Here is a 20,156-nt window from a genome sequence, read left to right on the forward strand (position 1 = left end):
CCTTGGTGAGCACTTCAAAAACATTAGAAAATCTTTACAACCCCAAATCTTTGAATGGTATTATGTGTGTATATATAGTTCCTTTTCCATTAGGATTCTTCTTTAATATGTGGCTGTCATATATTGGAGCAGAGCTATTTTTTCAGTGTGAAATTGTACAACCCTACTTAATGAAATCATTTCTAAAACGGATAGTGTTAGCTCCTGACATTTGCCCGGGGAAAACAGGAGTTAATATTGGATAATTAAAATAATGCCGGAAGAGTGTATGTTTCACAGTGAGAGGAAATCCGCTGAACGTAGAGAAAACTAAGCAAAGCAAAGGTGGTTTCAGATCTCTCGAGTTTCTCCGGGGAAATGGTTGTTAGCTCTACAGTTGATCCGTTCTACATTTACATTTACATTTATGCATTTGGCAGACGCTTTTATCCAAAGCGACTTACATTGCATTCAAGGTACACATTTTAAATTTTTTGTCAATTCTTGCTTTCCCTGGGAATCGAACCCATGACCTTGGCGTTGCTAGCGCCATGCTCTACTGTTTGAGCTATAGGAAAGTTCTGAGGTGAAACCAGTTAAAGAGCTTGAGGTCTGAGTGTGGATAACTAATCCCAGAAGCCACTACGAGCTCAGTCGATCCCGTCTGTCTGTCTGAAGCAGCAGAATTGATCGTCTTCTCTGTGCTGCTTCTGTCCTTCTTTTCATTCTGCCATATCCTGCTCTATTCCTTCTTCCTTTCTCTTATTTGCATGTGTAATTCAGTTCTCCAGGGCTTCTATGTTCATCATCCACACCCTTGATCCATTTCAGCCTATTAATCAAACTTAACTTAAATGGATAGTTCACCCAAAAATTTTTATTCTATTTTCTAGTCCATTCCAAGTAAAGTCACCTTCATTAATAAAGCGTTTTAAAGCAGCTCTACAGTGATAATAGGAAATTAATGCAACAAAGATTGTTTTGGCGGTACAGCAGCTCTAGAAGAAAGTCATTGTCCAGCTTAAGTACGTTTTTGTTTGATTAATTTCTGTTGTAAAAATCATTAGTTATTAATTTAGGGGCCGCTTACACAACACCGTTTTCAACTGAAAACAGAAAACATTTCATGCATTCTGGCCTAATGTTGTTGATTTAGATGATTTAACAAGTTTAGACAATTCTTTCTCTCCTGTAGTGATGAATGAATGGAATTTTTCCTCCGGGATACTACAATGCTCTGTCCGAAGTGATATTGTAGTAGACGTTTGCATAGTTATAGTTTTCTCTCTAATATTATCAATCTTGCTAGTAAAGAAGTTAATAAAGTCATTACTGCTGTGCTGTTTGGAAAAGTCTGGGGTTGAAGCTTTATTTCACGCTAATTTAGCCACTGTATCAAATACATACCTAGGGTTGTGTTTGTTTTCTTCTAAGAGAGTCGAAAAATAAGCAGATCTAGATGTTTTTAAGGCCTTTCTGTATGCAATAATGCTGTCTTTCCACAAAATAGTTTTGTTTTCTTCCAGCTACGCTCCATTTTTCTGGCTGCTCTCTTGAGGGCACTCTTGATTCTGGACGTTCAGTGGCTTAAGTATTGTCTTCCTAAGCTGTTAAATCATCAAAATAAACATGAATGTTTGACCCAGGGTTTAACATACATGTTGTTGATTTTGATGCTTTAACAAGTTTAGACAATTCTTCCTCTCCTGTAGTAATGAATGAATTTCATTTTTCCTCCGGGACACTACAATGCTCTGTCCGATGTGATATTGTAGTAGATTAGTAGTTTTCTCTCTAATATTATCAATCTTGCTAGTAAAGAAGTTAATAATGTCATTACTGCTGTGCTGTTTGGAAACTTCTCGGGTTGAAGCTTTATTTCGCGCTAATTTAGCCACTGTATCAAATACATACCTAGGGTTGTGTTTGTTTTCTTCTGAGAGAGTTGAAAAATAAGCAGATCTAGACGTCTTTAAGGCCTTTCTGTATGCAATAATGCTGTCTTTCCACAAAATGCGATAAACATCTAGTTTTGTTTTCTTCCAGCTGCGCTCTATTTTTCTGGCGGCTCTCTTGAGAGCCCGAGTGTGCTCGTTGTACCACGGCATTGGACTATTTTCGTTTTTTGACAAGAAATTTTGTTGTTTTGTTGCTATAACAATAGCTGCAACAAGAGTGCTGTGTGGTGCAGAGATAAAAATGTTGAGAAAGAGAAAGTTGGCTCTTGCCTTGGCTTTTGAAGTTAACAGGGAGGAGAAATTCGGTTCACAACGATGTTTGTGGGTGCACGACATTATACGGGGAAGAAAACAATAATTAAAATAATTTCGTCCAGGAGCTCCGGTTGGATGATGCACGGTTTGCGGCATTTTTTAGACGTAACAAAAGTCAGTTTAAAGACCTGTTACAAATCAAAGTCAGTCGGTCTACCGGCACCTTCTCCATTTTTCTTGTTGTTAAGGAAACGAGTCTTCTTACTCGCTTGTCATTGGTCAGCTGTCAAAAAGGCGCTTGGCGTAGGGCGTTTTTATCGGAAAAGTTTAACTTTTTTCAATTTGAAAAGATGCTCTGAGCTGCAGAAAAAGACGTTGGCATTGGCGTTTTAAAAAGCGCTCACCACTTTTTTGAAAACACGTTTTACCCCATAGGATTTTAATGTAAAACAGACACTGACAGCTTCAAAAAAGATGTCAAGTGTGAACACGCCCTTACATCTTCTTTAAGTGCAAAGGAGCAACTGTGTCTAAAGTAGTTTCTGTTGCAACATCGAGTTCTTCTAAGCTATCTGGGATGCTGAGGAAATGCAACTGGTCTTAGATGAAACTCAGTCTTTAGTGGTAGAAGTGATAGTTCTACTGTATCAGTAACAGGGAGTCGGATTTCAAACCTATTTTCACATACTGTACGTTATTACAGCTTCTCTATTTCCAGTCTGTCCGAAAGGCACTGATTTCTACAAAGCCCCTCCTTCTGAAAAGCTCAGAGTGCTCTGATTGGCCAGCTGACCCAGTGCGTTGTGATTGGCCGAACACCTCAGGCGTGTGTCAGAAATGTAACGCCCATTACCATAATCGTGAGCTTCTGCTTCCAAGGCTTCTAAAGCATTTGTAAACACAGTTAATAATAATGTTGTCGGTTTTACTGTATCAGTCGATGTGTTCTCTGTTGGATAGAATAAATCCTTGGTTGGTTTAAACCTGTAGAGTTAGTTAGAGGTAAACATCTTCTAATGGGAGTGTCTTGAAAGCATCTGCACACAATACCACTTTTTCCATCTAGTTTCTGTATTTTGTGCATTTATTTTAGGCCAGACTACTCTGATTGTTGCGTAAACGCACAGTTAGTACCTAATAAGGTAACAGGTGTACCTAATAAAGTGGCCAGTGAGTGTATATTATTATAAGCATCTGCTAAATTAATAAATCCAAAGCTTTTTAAAGGAAACTGGGATTAGTCTTATTCATGCAAGTTATATAAAGAAGAGTATTATTAGACTACCTTGTTGTTTAGCCTGGAAACAAACTGTAGGCACGAACAAAACAGAATAATATTGACCATTACAGGTCACTATCAACACCCACTTTGTTAAGAAAGCGGCTTCTGCTGTAGTCTTGACCTTTGCTGACCAGCCACCCACCATCTGATGCATATTGTACACTAGAGGGACGTTTACATTGACATTGATTTAATCCCGGAGGTCGTGAGCTGAGTTAGTAGGCGGTTCAACTCGACCGCAGTATCCAGGTTATTTATTTCATGTGCAGGTTTCAGCTCAGTAAGTATTATTTCATGTGTAATATATTATTAATCTACAGTAGTTGAAAATACTAGTGTAGAGCGAGTTCATACTCAACTTATTCTTGACTGACGTTTGTCTCTTATTGGCCATGCTGACCTCGACCTGTAAAAGTTCAATTCCACTGCAACTCTCCCGGTATCACAGGAAAAGGCTGATACTTGTAAAGAAGCTTGTGCTTTACCGGCAGTAATTTGACAGTCGCTACATTGTGCACTTAATTGCCTATTTTTGACTCAAAAGTAAGCATAATTTTTTTTGTTTTGTTGAACTGAGCAAAATATGTCAGCACAAATTACAATGAAGCTGAGACTATGGGAGTAAAACAAAACCATATCCAGCAGTATTTAATTATACTCGGGAGAGAGAGTTAGAAGCACACTGCTTATTCAGGAAAACATCTGTGCCACATTCCCCCTAAATAATCCTGCAGTGACTCAGTGACTTTAACAGTCAGCCATTGGCTCTTTTGTTCAGAAGGTGGGGCTTATTCCGCCATGTTGTGCATTGCACTTTCTCCCATTCATAGCAATATGAGTGCACCGTTTTTCTATAGCTAAAGCCTTTAAACTTGCCCATAATGCAACTCTTGCATAAGTATTATGCATGCATAATAATAATAATAGCATGCATAGTCAAAAATAATAGCATGCATAGTCAATAATAATAGCATGCATAATAATAATAATAATAATAATAATAGCACATAATCAATAATACTAGCATGCATAATAATAATAGCACATAATCAATAATACTAACATGCATAATAATAATAATAATAATAATAATAGCACATAATCCATAATAATAGCATGCATAATAATAATAGCATGCATAATCAATAATACTAGCATCCATAATCAATAATAATAGCATGCATAATCAATAATAATAGCATGCATAATCAATAATACTAGCATCCATAATCAATAATAAAAGCATGCATAATAATAATAACATGCACAATCAATAATAATAGCATGCATAATAATAATAGCATGCATAATCAATAATACTAGCATGTATAATCAATAATACTAGCATGCATAATCAATAATACTAGCATCCATAATCAATAATACTAGCATCCATAATCAATAATAATAGCATGCATAATCAATAATAATAGCATGCATAATCAATAATACTAGCATGTATAATCAATAATACTAGCATGCATAATCAATAATACTAGCATCCATAATCAATAATAATAGCATGCATAATAATAATAGCACATAATCAATAATAATAGCATGCATAATAATAATAGCACATAATCAATAATACTAGGATGCATAATCAATAATACTAGCATGCATAATCAATAATAATAGCACGCCTAATAATAATAATAGAATGCATAATCAATAATACTAGCATCCATAATCAATAATAATAGCACGCCTAATAATAATAATAGCATGCATAATCTATAATAATAGCATGCATAATAATAATAATAATATTAATAGCATGCATAATAATAATAGCACATAATCAATAATACTAGCATGCATAATCAATAATACTAGCATGCATAATCAATAATAATAGAATGCATAATCAATAATACTAGCACGCCTAATAATAATAATAGCATCCATAATCAATAATAATAGCACGCCTAATAATAATAATAGCATGCATAATCTATAATAATAGCATGCATAATAATAATAATAATAATATTAATAGCATGCATAATCAATAATAATGGCATAATAATCAATAATAATAGCATGCATAAGCAATAATAATAGCATAATAATAATAATAGCATGCATATTCAATAATAATAGCATGCATATTCAATAATAATAGCATACATAATTTGATGAGAAATCGGATTGTATTTTATTTGTGGCTATTTCACATAAATGACTTATTTTAGTGATGCTGAAGTTAAGCTGGCTAGTTAATGTCTAGTTTCCAATCTGTATCTCAAGCTCCTTTGGACTTATTTTTATAGAAAAGGCACTTAAATATGATTTAGGAAGAGAGAAGTGTATAAATGAACACAGTGTGCTGTTATAGCCGCTGAAGATCCCTAACTCCGACTCGAGGGAAGAACTCAGAGACTGGTGGGGAGAATAAGGAGTGAAGTCGCTGATATTAGAGGCAGAGATTTAGCGAGTAATGAATTCAGTGATGACGCCTCCTGCTGCTCTGCCACCTGTTCAGCTCTACGCCGCTTCGTGACTTTACCCACAATCCACGGCGTGAGGAACGCCACCCTCCGTCGTCACATACTGGAAAACAAGCGGCTGTAACGCCTTTGGACACCAAGATCTGACCGTGTGATTATATTTTACACTCTACTTTCTATACATGTCTGTGGAAAAATAATATATTTAAGTCAGATTAATATGATTTGAGTTATGATTTATACAGTCAAGAATACCTAAAAATGTAAACAAACAAATAAAACAAATATATAAATATGTTATTAAAAAATATAATTTTAGCTCTAAGAGACCAAATATTTCAAAAGTTGTTCCAGGTAATTTTTTTTTAATAAATATAAAATGTTATATTTTTTGCACATAATTTCTAGCATAACCCACATTAACATATTTATATTTATTTTTATATCTATGAATTTGCACGAAGTTTGTTGGAGAATATTATGGACGTCAATAACATGCTTTTTAAGTAAAATACAGAAATTATTATCCAAAAATAATAAAAAAGTAAAATTTTTGAACATAATATTGTTATGTATATTGTACACAGTGTGTTGGAGAATATTATGGATGTGAATAACATGGTTTTTAATAAAATACAGAAATTATTATCCAAAAATAATAAAAAAGTAAAATTTTTGAACATTATATTGTTATGTATATTGCACACAGTGTGTTGGAGAATATTATGGATGTGAATAACATGCTTTATTAGTAAAATACAGAAATTATTATCCAAAAATAATAAAAAAGTAAAATTTTTGAACATTATATTGTTATGTATATTGCACACAATGTGTTGGAGAATATTATGGATGTGAATAACATGCTTTTTCATAAAATACAAAAATTATTATCCAAAAATAATAAAAAAGTAAAATTTTTGAACATTATATTGTTATGTATATTGCACACAGTGTGTTGGAGAATATTATGGATGTGAATAACATGGTTTTTAATAAAATACAGAAATTATTATCCAAAAATAATAAAAAAGTAAAATTTTTGAACATTATATTGTTATGTATATTGCACACAGTGTGTTGGAGAATATTACGGATGTGAATAACATGCTTTTTCATAAAATACAAAAATTATTATCCAAAAATAATAAAAAAGTAAAATTTTTGAACATTATATTGTTATGTATATTGCACACAGTGTGTTGGAGAATATTACGGATGTGAATAACATGCTTTTTCATAAAATACAAAAATTATTATCCAAAAATAATTTAAAAAGTAACATTTTTGAACATAATATTGTTATGTATATTGCACACAGTGTGTTGGAGAATATTACGGATGTGAATAACATGCTTTTTCATAAAATACAAAAATTATTATCCAAAAATAATTTAAAAAGTAACATTTTTGAACATAATATTGTTATGTATATTGCACACAGTGTGTTGGAGAATATTATGGATGTGAATAACATGCTTTTTCATAAAATACAAAAATTATTATCCAAAAATAATTTAAAAAGTAACATTTTTGAACATAATATTGTTATGTATATTGCACACAGTGTGTTGGAGAATATTACGGATGTGAATAACATGCTTTTTCATAAAATACAAAAATTATTATCCAAAAATAATTTAAAAAGTAACATTTTTGAACATAATATTGTTATGTATATTGCACACAGTGTGTTGGAGAATATTATGGATGTGAATAACATGCTTTTTCATAAAATACAAAAATTATTATCCAAAAATAATTTAAAAAGTAACATTTTTGAACATAATATTGTTATGTATATTGCACACAGTGTGTTGGAGAATATTACGGATGTGAATAACATGCTTTTTCATAAAATACAAAAATTATTATCCAAAAATAATTTAAAAAGTAACATTTTTGAACATAATATTGTTATGTATATTGCACACAGTGTGTTGGAGAATATTATGGATGTCAATAACATGCTTTTTCATAAAATACAAAAATTATTATCCAAAAATAATAAAAAAGTAAAATTTTTGAACATTATATTATGTATATTGCACACAGTGTGTTGGAGAATATTATGGATGTGAATAACATGGTTTTTAATAAAATACAGAAATTATTATCCAAAAATAATAAAAAAGTAAAATTTTTGAACATTATATTGTTATGTATATTGCACACAGTGTGTTGGAGAATATTACGGATGTGAATAACATGCTTTTTCATAAAATACAAAAATTATTATCCAAAAATAATTTAAAAAGTAACATTTTTGAACATAATATTGTTATGTATATTGCACACAGTGTGTTGGAGAATATTACGGATGTGAATAACATGCTTTTTCATAAAATACAAAAATTATTATCCAAAAATAATTTAAAAAGTAACATTTTTGAACATAATATTGTTATGTATATTGCACACAGTGTGTTGGAGAATATTATGGATGTGAATAACATGCTTTTTCATAAAATACAAAAATTATTATCCAAAAATAATTTAAAAAGTAACATTTTTGAACATAATATTGTTATGTATATTGCACACAGTGTGTTGGAGAATATTACGGATGTGAATAACATGCTTTTTCATAAAATACAAAAATTATTATCCAAAAATAATTTAAAAAGTAACATTTTTGAACATAATATTGTTATGTATATTGCACACAGTGTGTTGGAGAATATTACGGATGTGAATAACATGCTTTTTCATAAAATACAAAAATTATTATCCAAAAATAATTTAAAAAGTAACATTTTTGAACATAATATTGTTATGTATATTGCACACAGTGTGTTGGAGAATATTATGGATGTGAATAACATGCTTTTTCATAAAATACAAAAATTATTATCCAAAAATAATTTAAAAAGTAACATTTTTGAACATAATATTGTTATGTATATTGCACACAGTGTGTTGGAGAATATTACGGATGTGAATAACATGCTTTTTCATAAAATACAAAAATTATTATCCAAAAATAATTTAAAAAGTAACATTTTTGAACATAATATTGTTATGTATATTGCACACAGTGTGTTGGAGAATATTATGGATGTGAATAACATGCTTTTTCATAAAATACAAAAATTATTATCCAAAAATAATTTAAAAAGTAACATTTTTGAACATAATATTGTTATGTATATTGCACACAGTGTGTTGGAGAATATTACGGATGTGAATAACATGCTTTTTCATAAAATACAAAAATTATTATCCAAAAATAATTTAAAAAGTAACATTTTTGAACATAATATTGTTATGTATATTGCACACAGTGTGTTGGAGAATATTATGGATGTCAATAACATGCTTTTTCATAAAATACAAAAATTATTATCCAAAAATAATAAAAAAGTAAAATTTTTGAACATTATATTATGTATATTGCACACAGTGTGTTGGAGAATATTATGGATGTGAATAACATGGTTTTTAATAAAATACAGAAATTATTATCCAAAAATAATAAAAAAGTAAAATTTTTGAACATTATATTGTTATGTATATTGCACACAGTGTGTTGGAGAATATTATGGATGTGAATAACATGCTTTTTCATAAAATACAAAAATTATTATCCAAAAATAATTTAAAAAGTAACATTTTTGAACATAATATTGTTATGTATATTGCACACAGTGTGTTGGAGAATATTATGGATGTGAATAACATGCTTTTTAATAAAATACAGAAATTATTATCCAAAAATAAAAAAAAAAGTAAAATTTTTGAACATAATATTGTTATGTATATTGCACACAGTGTGTTGGAGAATATTATGGATGTGAATAACATGCTTTTTCATAAAATACAAAAATTATTATCCAAAAATAATTTAAAAAGTAACATTTTTGAACATAATATATTGTTATGTATATTGCACACAGTGTGTTGGAGAATATTACGGATGTGAATAACATGCTTTTTCATAAAATACAAAAATTATTATCCAAAAATAATTTAAAAAGTAACATTTTTGAACATAATATTGTTATGTATATTGCACACAGTGTGTTGGAGAATATTATGGATGTGAATAACATGCTTTTTCATAAAATACAAAAATTATTATCCAAAAATAATTTAAAAAGTAACATTTTTGAACATAATATTGTTATGTATATTGCACACAGTGTGTTGGAGAATATTACGGATGTGAATAACATGCTTTTTCATAAAATACAAAAATTATTATCCAAAAATAATTTAAAAAGTAACATTTTTGAACATAATATTGTTATGTATATTGCACACAGTGTGTTGGAGAATATTATGGATGTGAATAACATGCTTTTTCATAAAATACAAAAATTATTATCCAAAAATAATTTAAAAAGTAACATTTTTGAACATAATATTGTTATGTATATTGCACACAGTGTGTTGGAGAATATTATGGATGTGAATAACATGCTTTTTCATAAAATACAGAAATTATTATCCAAAAATAAAAAAAAAAGTAAAATTTTTGAACATAATATTGTTATGTATATTGCACACAGTGTGTTGGAGAATATTATGGATGTCAATAACATGCTTTATTAGTAAAATACAGAAATTATTATCCAAAAATAATAAACAAGTAACATTTTTGACATAATATTGTTACTATTACTATTGTTTCTATTGCTTTTTTTTAACAATAACATTATTAACATTACTTAATTAAATAAAATACAGAAAAATCTACAGTAATTAATTAAATACATAATCAAAAGATGAATATTTATTTATAAATATTTAATAAAATACAGAAATTATTATCCAAAAATAATTAAAAAAGTAAAATGTTGAACATAATATTGTTATGTATATTGCACACAGTGTGTTGGAGAATATTATGGATGTGAATAACATGCTTTATTAGTAAAATACAGAAATTATTATCCAAAAATAATTTAAAAAGTAAAATGTTGAACATAATATATTGTTATGTATATTGCACACAGTGTGTTGGAGAATATTATGGATGTGAATAACATGCTTTATTAGTAAAATACAGAAATTATTATCCAAAAATAATAAAAAAGTAAAATTTTTGACATAATATTGTTACTATTACTATTGTTACTATTGCTTTTTTTAACAATAACATTATTAACATTACTTAATTAAATAAAATACAGAAAAATCTACAGTAATTAATTAAAAACATAATCAAAAGATAAATATTTATTTATAAATATTTAATAAAATACAGAAATTATTATCCAAAAATAATTAAAAAAGTAAAATTTTGAACATAATATTGTTATGTATATTGCACACAGTGTGTTGGAGAATATTATGGATGTGAATAACATGCTTTATTAGTAAAATACAGAAATTATTATCCAAAAATAATTAAAAAAGTAAAATGTTGAACATAATATATTGTTATGTATATTGCACACAGTGTGTTGGAGAATATTATGGATGTGAATAACATGCTTTATTAGTAAAATACAGAAATTATTATCCAAAAATAATTAAAAAAGTAAAATGTTGAACATAATATATTGTTATGTATATTGCACACAGTGTGTTGGAGAATATTATGGATGTGAATAACATGCTTTATTAGTAAAATACAGAAATTATTATCCAAAAATAATTAAAAAAGTAAAATTTTGAACATAATATTGTTATGTATATTGCACACAATGTGTTGGAGAATATTATGGATGTGAATAACATGCTTTTTAATAAAATACAGAAATTATTATCCAAAAATAATAAAAAAGTAAAATTTTTGACATAATATTGTTACTATTACTATTGTTACTATTGCTTTTTTTAACAATAACATTATTAACATTACTTAATTAAATAAAATACAGAAAAATCTACAGTAATTAATTAAAAACATAATCAAAAGATGAATATTTATTTATAAATATTTAATAAAATAGAAATTATTATCCAAAAATAATTAAAAAAGTAAAATGTTGAACATAATATTGTTATGTATATTGCACACAGTGTGTTGGAGAATATTATGGATGTGAATAACATGCTTTATTAGTAAAATACAGAAATTATTATCCAAAAATAATTAAAAAAGTAAAATGTTGAACATAATATTGTTATGTATATTGCACACAGTGTGTTGGAGAATATTATGGATGTGAATAACATGCTTTATTAGTAAAATACAGAAATTATTATCCAAAAATAATAAAAAAGTAAAATTTTTGACATAATATTGTTACTATTACTATTGTTACTATTGCTTTTTTTAACAATAACATTATTAACATTACTTAATTAAATAAAATACAGAAAAATCTACAGTAATTAATTAAAAACATAATCAAAAGATAAATATTTATTTATAAATATTTAGTAAAATACAGAAATTATTATCCAAAAATAATTAAAAAAGTAAAATTTTGAACATAATATTGTTATGTATATTGCACACAGTGTGTTGGAGAATATTATGGATGTGAATAACATGCTTTATTAGTAAAATACAGAAATTATTATCCAAAAATAATTAAAAAAGTAAAATGTTGAACATAATATATTGTTATGTATATTGCACACAGTGTGTTGGAGAATATTATGGATGTCAATAACATGCTTTATTAGTAAAATACAGAAATTATTATCCAAAAATAATAAACAAGTAACATTTTTGACATAATATTGTTACTATTACTATTGTTTCTATTGCTTTTTTAACAATAACATTATTAACATTACTTAATTAAATAAAATACAGAAAAATCTACAGTAATTAATTAAATACATAATCAAAAGATGAATATTTATTTATAAATATTTAATAAAATACAGAAATTATTATCCAAAAATAATTAAAAAAGTAAAATGTTGAACATAATATTGTTATGTATATTGCTCACAGTGTGTTGGAGAATATTATGGATGTGAATAACATGCTTTATTAGTAAAATACAGAAATTATTATCCAAAAATAATTTAAAAAGTCAAATTTCTGAACATAATATTGTTATGTATATTGCACACAGTGTGTTGGAGAATATTATGGATGTGAATAACATGCTTTATTAGTAAAATACAGAAATTATTATCCAAAAATAATTTAAAAAGTAAAATGTTGAACATAATATTGTTATGTATATTGCACACAGTGTGTTGGAGAATATTATGGATGTCAATAACATGCTTTATTAGTAAAATACAGAAATTATTATCCAAAAATAATAAACAAGTAACATTTTTGACATAATATTGTTACTATTACTATTGTTTCTATTGCTTTTTTTAACAATAACATTATTAACATTACTTAATTAAATAAAATACAGAAAAATCTACAGTAATTAATTAAATACATAATCAAAAGATGAATATTTATTTATAAATATTTAATAAAATACAGAAATTATTATCCAAAAATAATTAAAAAAGTAAAATGTTGAACATAATATTGTTATGTATATTGCACACAGTGTGTTGGAGAATATTATGGATGTGAATAACATGCTTTATTAGTAAAATACAGAAATTATTATCCAAAAATAATTAAAAAAGTAAAATGTTGAACATAATATTGTTATGTATATTGCACACAGTGTGTTGGAGAATATTATGGATGTCAATAACATGCTTTATTAGTAAAATACAAAAGTTATTATCCAAAAATAATTTAAAAAGTAACATTTTTGAACATAATATTGTTATGTATATTGCACACAGTGTGTTGGAGAATATTATGGATGTCAATAACATGCTTTATTAGTAAAATACAGAAATTATTATCCAAAAATAATAAACAAGTAACATTTTTGACATAATATTGTTACTATTACTATTGTTTCTATTGCTTTTTTAACACTAACATTATTAACATTACTTAATTAAATAAAATACAGAAAAATCTACAGTAATTAATTAAATACATAATCAAAAGATGAATATTTATTTATAAATATTTAATAAAATACAGAAATTATTATCCAAAAATAATTAAAAAAGTAAAATGTTGAACATAATATTGTTATGTATATTGCACACAGTGTGTTGGAGAATATTATGGATGTGAATAACATGCTTTATTAGTAAAATACAGAAATTATTATCCAAAAATAGTAAAAAAGTAACATTTTTGACATAATATTGTTACTATTACTATTGTTACTATTGCTTTTTTTTAACAATAACATTATTAACATTACTTAATTAAATAAAATACAGAAAAATATACAGTAATTAATTAAATACATAATCAAAAGATGAATATTTATTTATAAATATTTAATAAAATACAGAAATTATTATCCAAAAATAATTAAAAAAGTAAAATGTTGAACATAATATTGTTATGTATATTGCACACAGTGTGTTGGAGAATATTATGGATGTGAATAACATGCTTTATTAGTAAAATACAGAAATTATTATCCAAAAATAGTAAAAAAGTAACATTTTTGACATAATATTGTTACTATTACTATTGTTACTATTGCTTTTTTTTAACAATAACATTATTAACATTACTTAATTAAATAAAATACAGAAAAATATACAGTAATTAATTAAATACATAATCAAAAGATGAATATTTATTTATAAATATTTAATAAAATAGAAATTATTATCCAAAAATAATTAAAAAAGTAAAATGTTGAACATAATATTGTTATGTATATTGCACACAGTGTGTTGGAGAATATTATGGATGTGAATAACATGCTTTATTAGTAAAATACAGAAATTATTATCCAAAAATAATAAAAAAAGTCAAATTTCTGAACATAATATTGTTATGTATATTGCACACAATGTGTTGGAGAATATTATGGATGTGAATAACATGCTTTTTAATAAAATACAGAAATTATTATCCAAAAATAATAAAAAAAGTCAAATTTCTGAACATAATATTGTTATGTATATTGCACACAGTGTGTTGGAGAATATTATGGATGTGAATAACATGCTTTATTAGTAAAATACAGAAATTATTTCCAAAAATAATAAAAAAGTAACATTTTTGACATAATATTGTTACTATTACTATTGTTACTATTGCTTTTTTTAACAATAACATTATTAACATTACTTAATTAAATAAAATACAGAAAAATCTACAGTAATTAATTAAATACATAATCAAAAGATGAATATTTATTTATAAATATTTAATAAAATAGAAATTATTATCCAAAAATAATTAAAAAAGTAAAATGTTGAACATAATATTGTTATGTATATTGCACACAGTGTGTTGGAGAATATTATGGATGTCAATAACATGCGTTATTAGTAAAATACAGAAATTATTATCCAAAAATTTTGAACATAATATTGTTATATATATATATATTGCACACAGTTTGTTTTTTTAACATGTTCTTAAATAAAATACAGAAATAATAGATTTTTATCTACTGTAATTAATCAAATAACCAAAAGATGAATCGATTATCAAAATAAATTTTAATTAAAGTCCTAATTTTTGAACATAATATTGCATTCAGTTTGCTGGAGAATATTGGGCTGTGGATGTTGAATAACATTTTCTTCAATAAAATACAAACACATTAACATTTAACATATTGTTAGCTTCACAAAACAAACATATAAGCGTAAAGCTCTTTCTGCTGGAGTGAAGCCTCTCCTGTGCAAGTTTGCCGTGACAGTGATGAAGTGAAGTTGTTGAATTGAGTGTCCATTTTGAAATACGAGAGCATTAGTCTCTCAGGTTCTGGGATCTCATCCAGACGGAGATTCTCTCCCGTTCTCATTTTTTGTGGTGTATTGCCAACAGCCAATATGATTCAATCAAATCATGCAGACCTACATCCAGCAGAAGCTGCTGTCGTTTATTATAGCAGTTCATTCAGGATTCTTTCACTGTGGATAGAAGTGACTGTCCGGTGTTCATGTGTCAATGGACTGTTATTCAATCGGTGTGTGTGTGTGTGTGTGTGTGTGTGTGTGTGTGTGTGTGCATCTGTTGGCAGATTTCTGTGTGTCGTCGTGTCATATCTTCTCAAACACAGTGAGGTCTGAATGTGGAGCTTGTAATGTTTGTAAGAGACGTTTGTGACTGAAGAACAAATGCTTCTGATTAGTTGTAATAATATCTTTAGTCTTTGATTTACCGGCACTTTCTGCATTGATTATACACTGCTCACATGTCTGGGGTTGATAACATTTCTTTCTTTATTATTTATTTTAGTCAAATTATGTATGTATTTAATTCAATATAATTTTATGTATTTATTTTATTACATTTATAATATTTATTGGTTTTTAAAACTTATTTATGTCAATATTTTTCATTATTTATTTTAATATAATGTATTTACTGATCAATTTGAATATTTCTTAATATTTATTTTAATATATATATATTTTTTTAATGTAATGATTTATTTTAATATTTGTTATGATTTATTTGAATATAATTTATTAACTTATTAATTTTAATATATCTTAATATTTATTTTTAATATAATTTATTTGCGTATTTATTTTATTCTTTTTAATATATATTTTTACTTGTTTTTTTATATTTCATAATGTGTATTTTAATAGAATTTATTTATTTTAATATTTGTATGATTTATTTTAAAATAATTTATTTGCTTATTTTATTCTTTTTATTATTTATTTTAATATAATTTATGAACTTATTAATTTTAATATATCTTAATATTTATTTTAATATAATTTATTTACTAATTCATTTGAATATTTCTTAATATTTATTTTTATATATTTTTTTAAATTATTTTAATATTTCTTAATGTGTATTATAATAGAATTTATTTATTTTAAGATTTTTATGATTTATTTTAAAATAATTGATTTGCTTATTTATTTAATTATTTTTATTTATTATTTATTATTATTTATTTTAATATAATTTATTTACTCATTAATTTAAATATTTCTTAATATTTATTTTAATATTTTAATTATTTATTTTAATATTTCTTAATGTGTATTTTAATAGAATTTATTTATTTTAATATTTTTATGATTTATTTTAAAATAATTTATTTCCTTTTTATTTTATTCTTTTTATTATTTATTTTAATATAATTGATTTACTCATTATTTTTAATATTTATTTTAATATAAAAAATTTACTTATTTATTTTAATATAATTTATTTACTTATCAATTTAAATATATTTCTTAAAATTTATTTTAGTGTAATTTATTTACTTAACTTTTTTATTATTTATTTTAATCAAATGTATTTACTTTTCAATTTAAATATATTTCTTAATATTTATTTTAATATAATTTATTTTAATATTTTTTGTTTAGACAAAATCTCTTCTGCTCACCAAAAGCTGCATTTATTTGATCCAAAAATACAGTAAACACAGTAAAAATATGAAATATTATTCCAGTGTAGATCATCAATGTGAATATATAATAAAGTGTAATTTATATCCTGTGATCAAAGCTGAATTTATTCAGTCTTCAGTGTCACATGACCCTTCACTGATCATTCTCAAATGAGGATCTGATGCTCAGGAAACATTTATGATGTTGTTGATGCTGAACACAATGTGTGTGTGTGTGTGTGTGTGTGTGTGTCAGGCCATGTACGATGGGGCGAGGGTTCCCTCCCCTGAGGACGTCTCTAACGGGGCCCGGCTCCAGGAGCCTCAGGAGGGAGAGCCGGAGCCGGTGCTGGTGAAGAAGGCCCAGAGGGAGATCCTGGACCATGAGAGGAAGAGGAGGGTGGAGCTGAAGTGCATGGAGCTGCAGGAGATGATGGAGGAGCAGGGGTGAGTGGTTCACACACACACACACACACACACACACACACACACACACACACACACACTCACACACACACACACACACACACACACACACACACACACACACACACACACACACACACACACACACACACACACACACACACACACACACACACACACACACACACACACACACACACACACACACACACACACACACACACACACACACACACACACACACACACACACACACACACACACACACACACAACCCCTACCCATCACACACACACACACACACACACACACACACACACACACGGAGCTGCAGGAGATGATGGAGGAGCAGGGGTGAGTGGTTCACACACACACACACACACATGCTGTTACACGAGTGTGTGTGCGGGACGCTAGCGCTCAGGTCTGAGTGAGGAGGGTCTGCTTTCTCTTTAATTGCTGATGTGACCTTTGACCCCTCAGACTGAGCTAAGTGAAGCATTGATGGCCATTGGTTGAGCTGAACTGGTATTATCGCATTGTGTTCTTAAATTTAACAGCTGATTGGCTGATTGTAATCCATGACACACCTATCTATCAAAGTTACTGTGTGTGTGTGTGTGTGTGTGTGTGTGTGTGTGTGTGTGTGATGGGTAGGTTTAGGGGTAGGGGTTGTGTGTGTGTGTTATGGGTAGGTTTAGGGGTAGGGGTTGTGTGTGTGTGTGATGGGTAGGTTTAGGGGTAGGGGTTGTGTGTGTGTGTTATGGGTAGGTTTAGGGGTAGGGGTTGTGTGTGTGTGTGTGTGTGTGTGTGTGTGATGGGTAGGTTTAGGGGTAGGGGTTGTGTGTGTGTGTGTGTGTGTGTGTGTGTGTGATGGGTAGGTTTAGGGGTAGGGGTTGTGTGTGTGTGTGTGTGTGTGATGGGTAGGTTTAGGGGTAGGGGTTGTGTGTGTGTGTGTGTGTGTGTGTGTGTGTGTGTGTGTGTGTGTGTGTGTGTGTGTGTGTGTGTGTGATGGGTAGGTTTAGGGGTAGGGGTTGTGTGTGTGTGTGTGTGTGTGATGGGTAGGTTTAGGGGTAGGGGTTGTGTGTGTGTGTGTGTGTGTGTGTGTGTGTGTGTGTGTGTGTGTGAGAGAGATGGGTAGGTTTAGGGGTTGTGTGTGTGTGTGTGTGTGTGTGTGTGTGTGTGTGTGTGTGTGTTTTTGTTGGGTAGGGAATAGAATGTACAGTATAAAAACCATTATGCCTATGGTATGTCCTCACTTAGATAGCAAAACAAACCTGTGTGTGTGTGTGTGTGTGTGTGTGTGTGTGTGTGTGTGTGTGTGTGTGTGTGTGTGTGTGTGTGTGTGTGTGTGTAAATAATGTTTTTAGGTAGACATTAGCTCTGTTCTTGTTGTTTACTACATCTAGGGAAGAATCTCACCTGGAAAGAAACCTCATTAATGACTCTGTAGTTGTTTTTATGAACTATTAAAGTGCTCTTTTACTTCACGTTTCCAAATATGACTACAATATTTGTGCTTTACAGAGGAGATGTTTTCATGCATGAGCCGCCACATGAACAACAAAGACATAGCGGAGGATATTGAGTCGCGGTGCTGTTTTATTGAGCTTTATAAGCAGCAGCGAAGCCTTAGGAAGAACATGAAGACCTGATTTGCTGCAGTGCTGTAGTCTGAAGTGTGTCAGAGGTCAGAGGTCACAGGGTTTCTGCGGCTCTTACAAAGTCTTCATTTGACCTTCTACAATTTAAGGCCTTAAAAATGTCTTCAATTTGATCAGAAAGTCTTAAATTCAATATCATGGGATTATATTAGGGCCCTGTGATTTCTGCAATGCGGGAAACTTGAATCTCAGAGTCAGAATCTCAAAAATGGAATTTACGGTTTAATACAGAATTAGTTAATTTTGGATGAATAAATCAAAAGACTGGGTCGGTACTTAAAGGGACAGTTCACCCAAAAAGGAAACCCCTACCCATCACACACACACACACACACACACACACACACACACACACACACACACACACACACACACACACACTTATCCAAAGCGACTTACAGTGCCCTTATTACAGGGACAATCCCCCTGGAGTAAAGTGCCTTGCTCAAGGACACACTGGTGGTGACCGCTGGGATAGAACCAGCAACCTTCTGCATATCAGTTAAGTGGTTTAACCCACTGGACCACACACACACACATGTTGGGTTTTCATGTTTTATGGGGACTTTCCATAGGCGTAATGGTTTTTATACCGTACATACCGTATTTTCTATCCCCCAATACTGCCCCTGCCCCTAAACCTACCCATCACACACACACACACACTCACACTCACACACACACACACACACACACACACACACACACACACACACACACACACACTCACACAAACACACAGTCACACACACACTCTCACACAATTTAACACAGTCACACTCACACAAACACACACAGTCACACACTCACACACACTCACACAAACACACAGTCACACACACTCTCACACAATC

The 20,156-nt window shown here is 28.8% G+C and overlaps 1 protein-coding gene across 1 annotated transcript in view; it reads left to right on the forward strand.

Annotated features, from left to right (window-relative positions):
* srrm3 (serine/arginine repetitive matrix 3) overlaps nt 1–20,156 on the forward strand; it is a 167,557-nt gene that overhangs the window by 58,970 nt on the left and 88,431 nt on the right. Inside the window, exon 2 of the mRNA XM_079815419.1 lies at nt 17,469–17,659. Within this exon, the coding sequence (XP_079671545.1) occupies nt 17,472–17,659 (188 nt within the window). The 5' untranslated portion in view covers nt 17,469–17,471. The remainder of the gene's footprint in view (nt 1–17,468; nt 17,660–20,156) is intronic.

The sequence above is a fragment of the Gobio gobio genome, assembly GCF_949357685.1.
Source record: "Gobio gobio genome assembly, chromosome: 4".
Lineage (NCBI taxonomy): Eukaryota > Metazoa > Chordata > Actinopteri > Cypriniformes > Gobionidae > Gobio > Gobio gobio.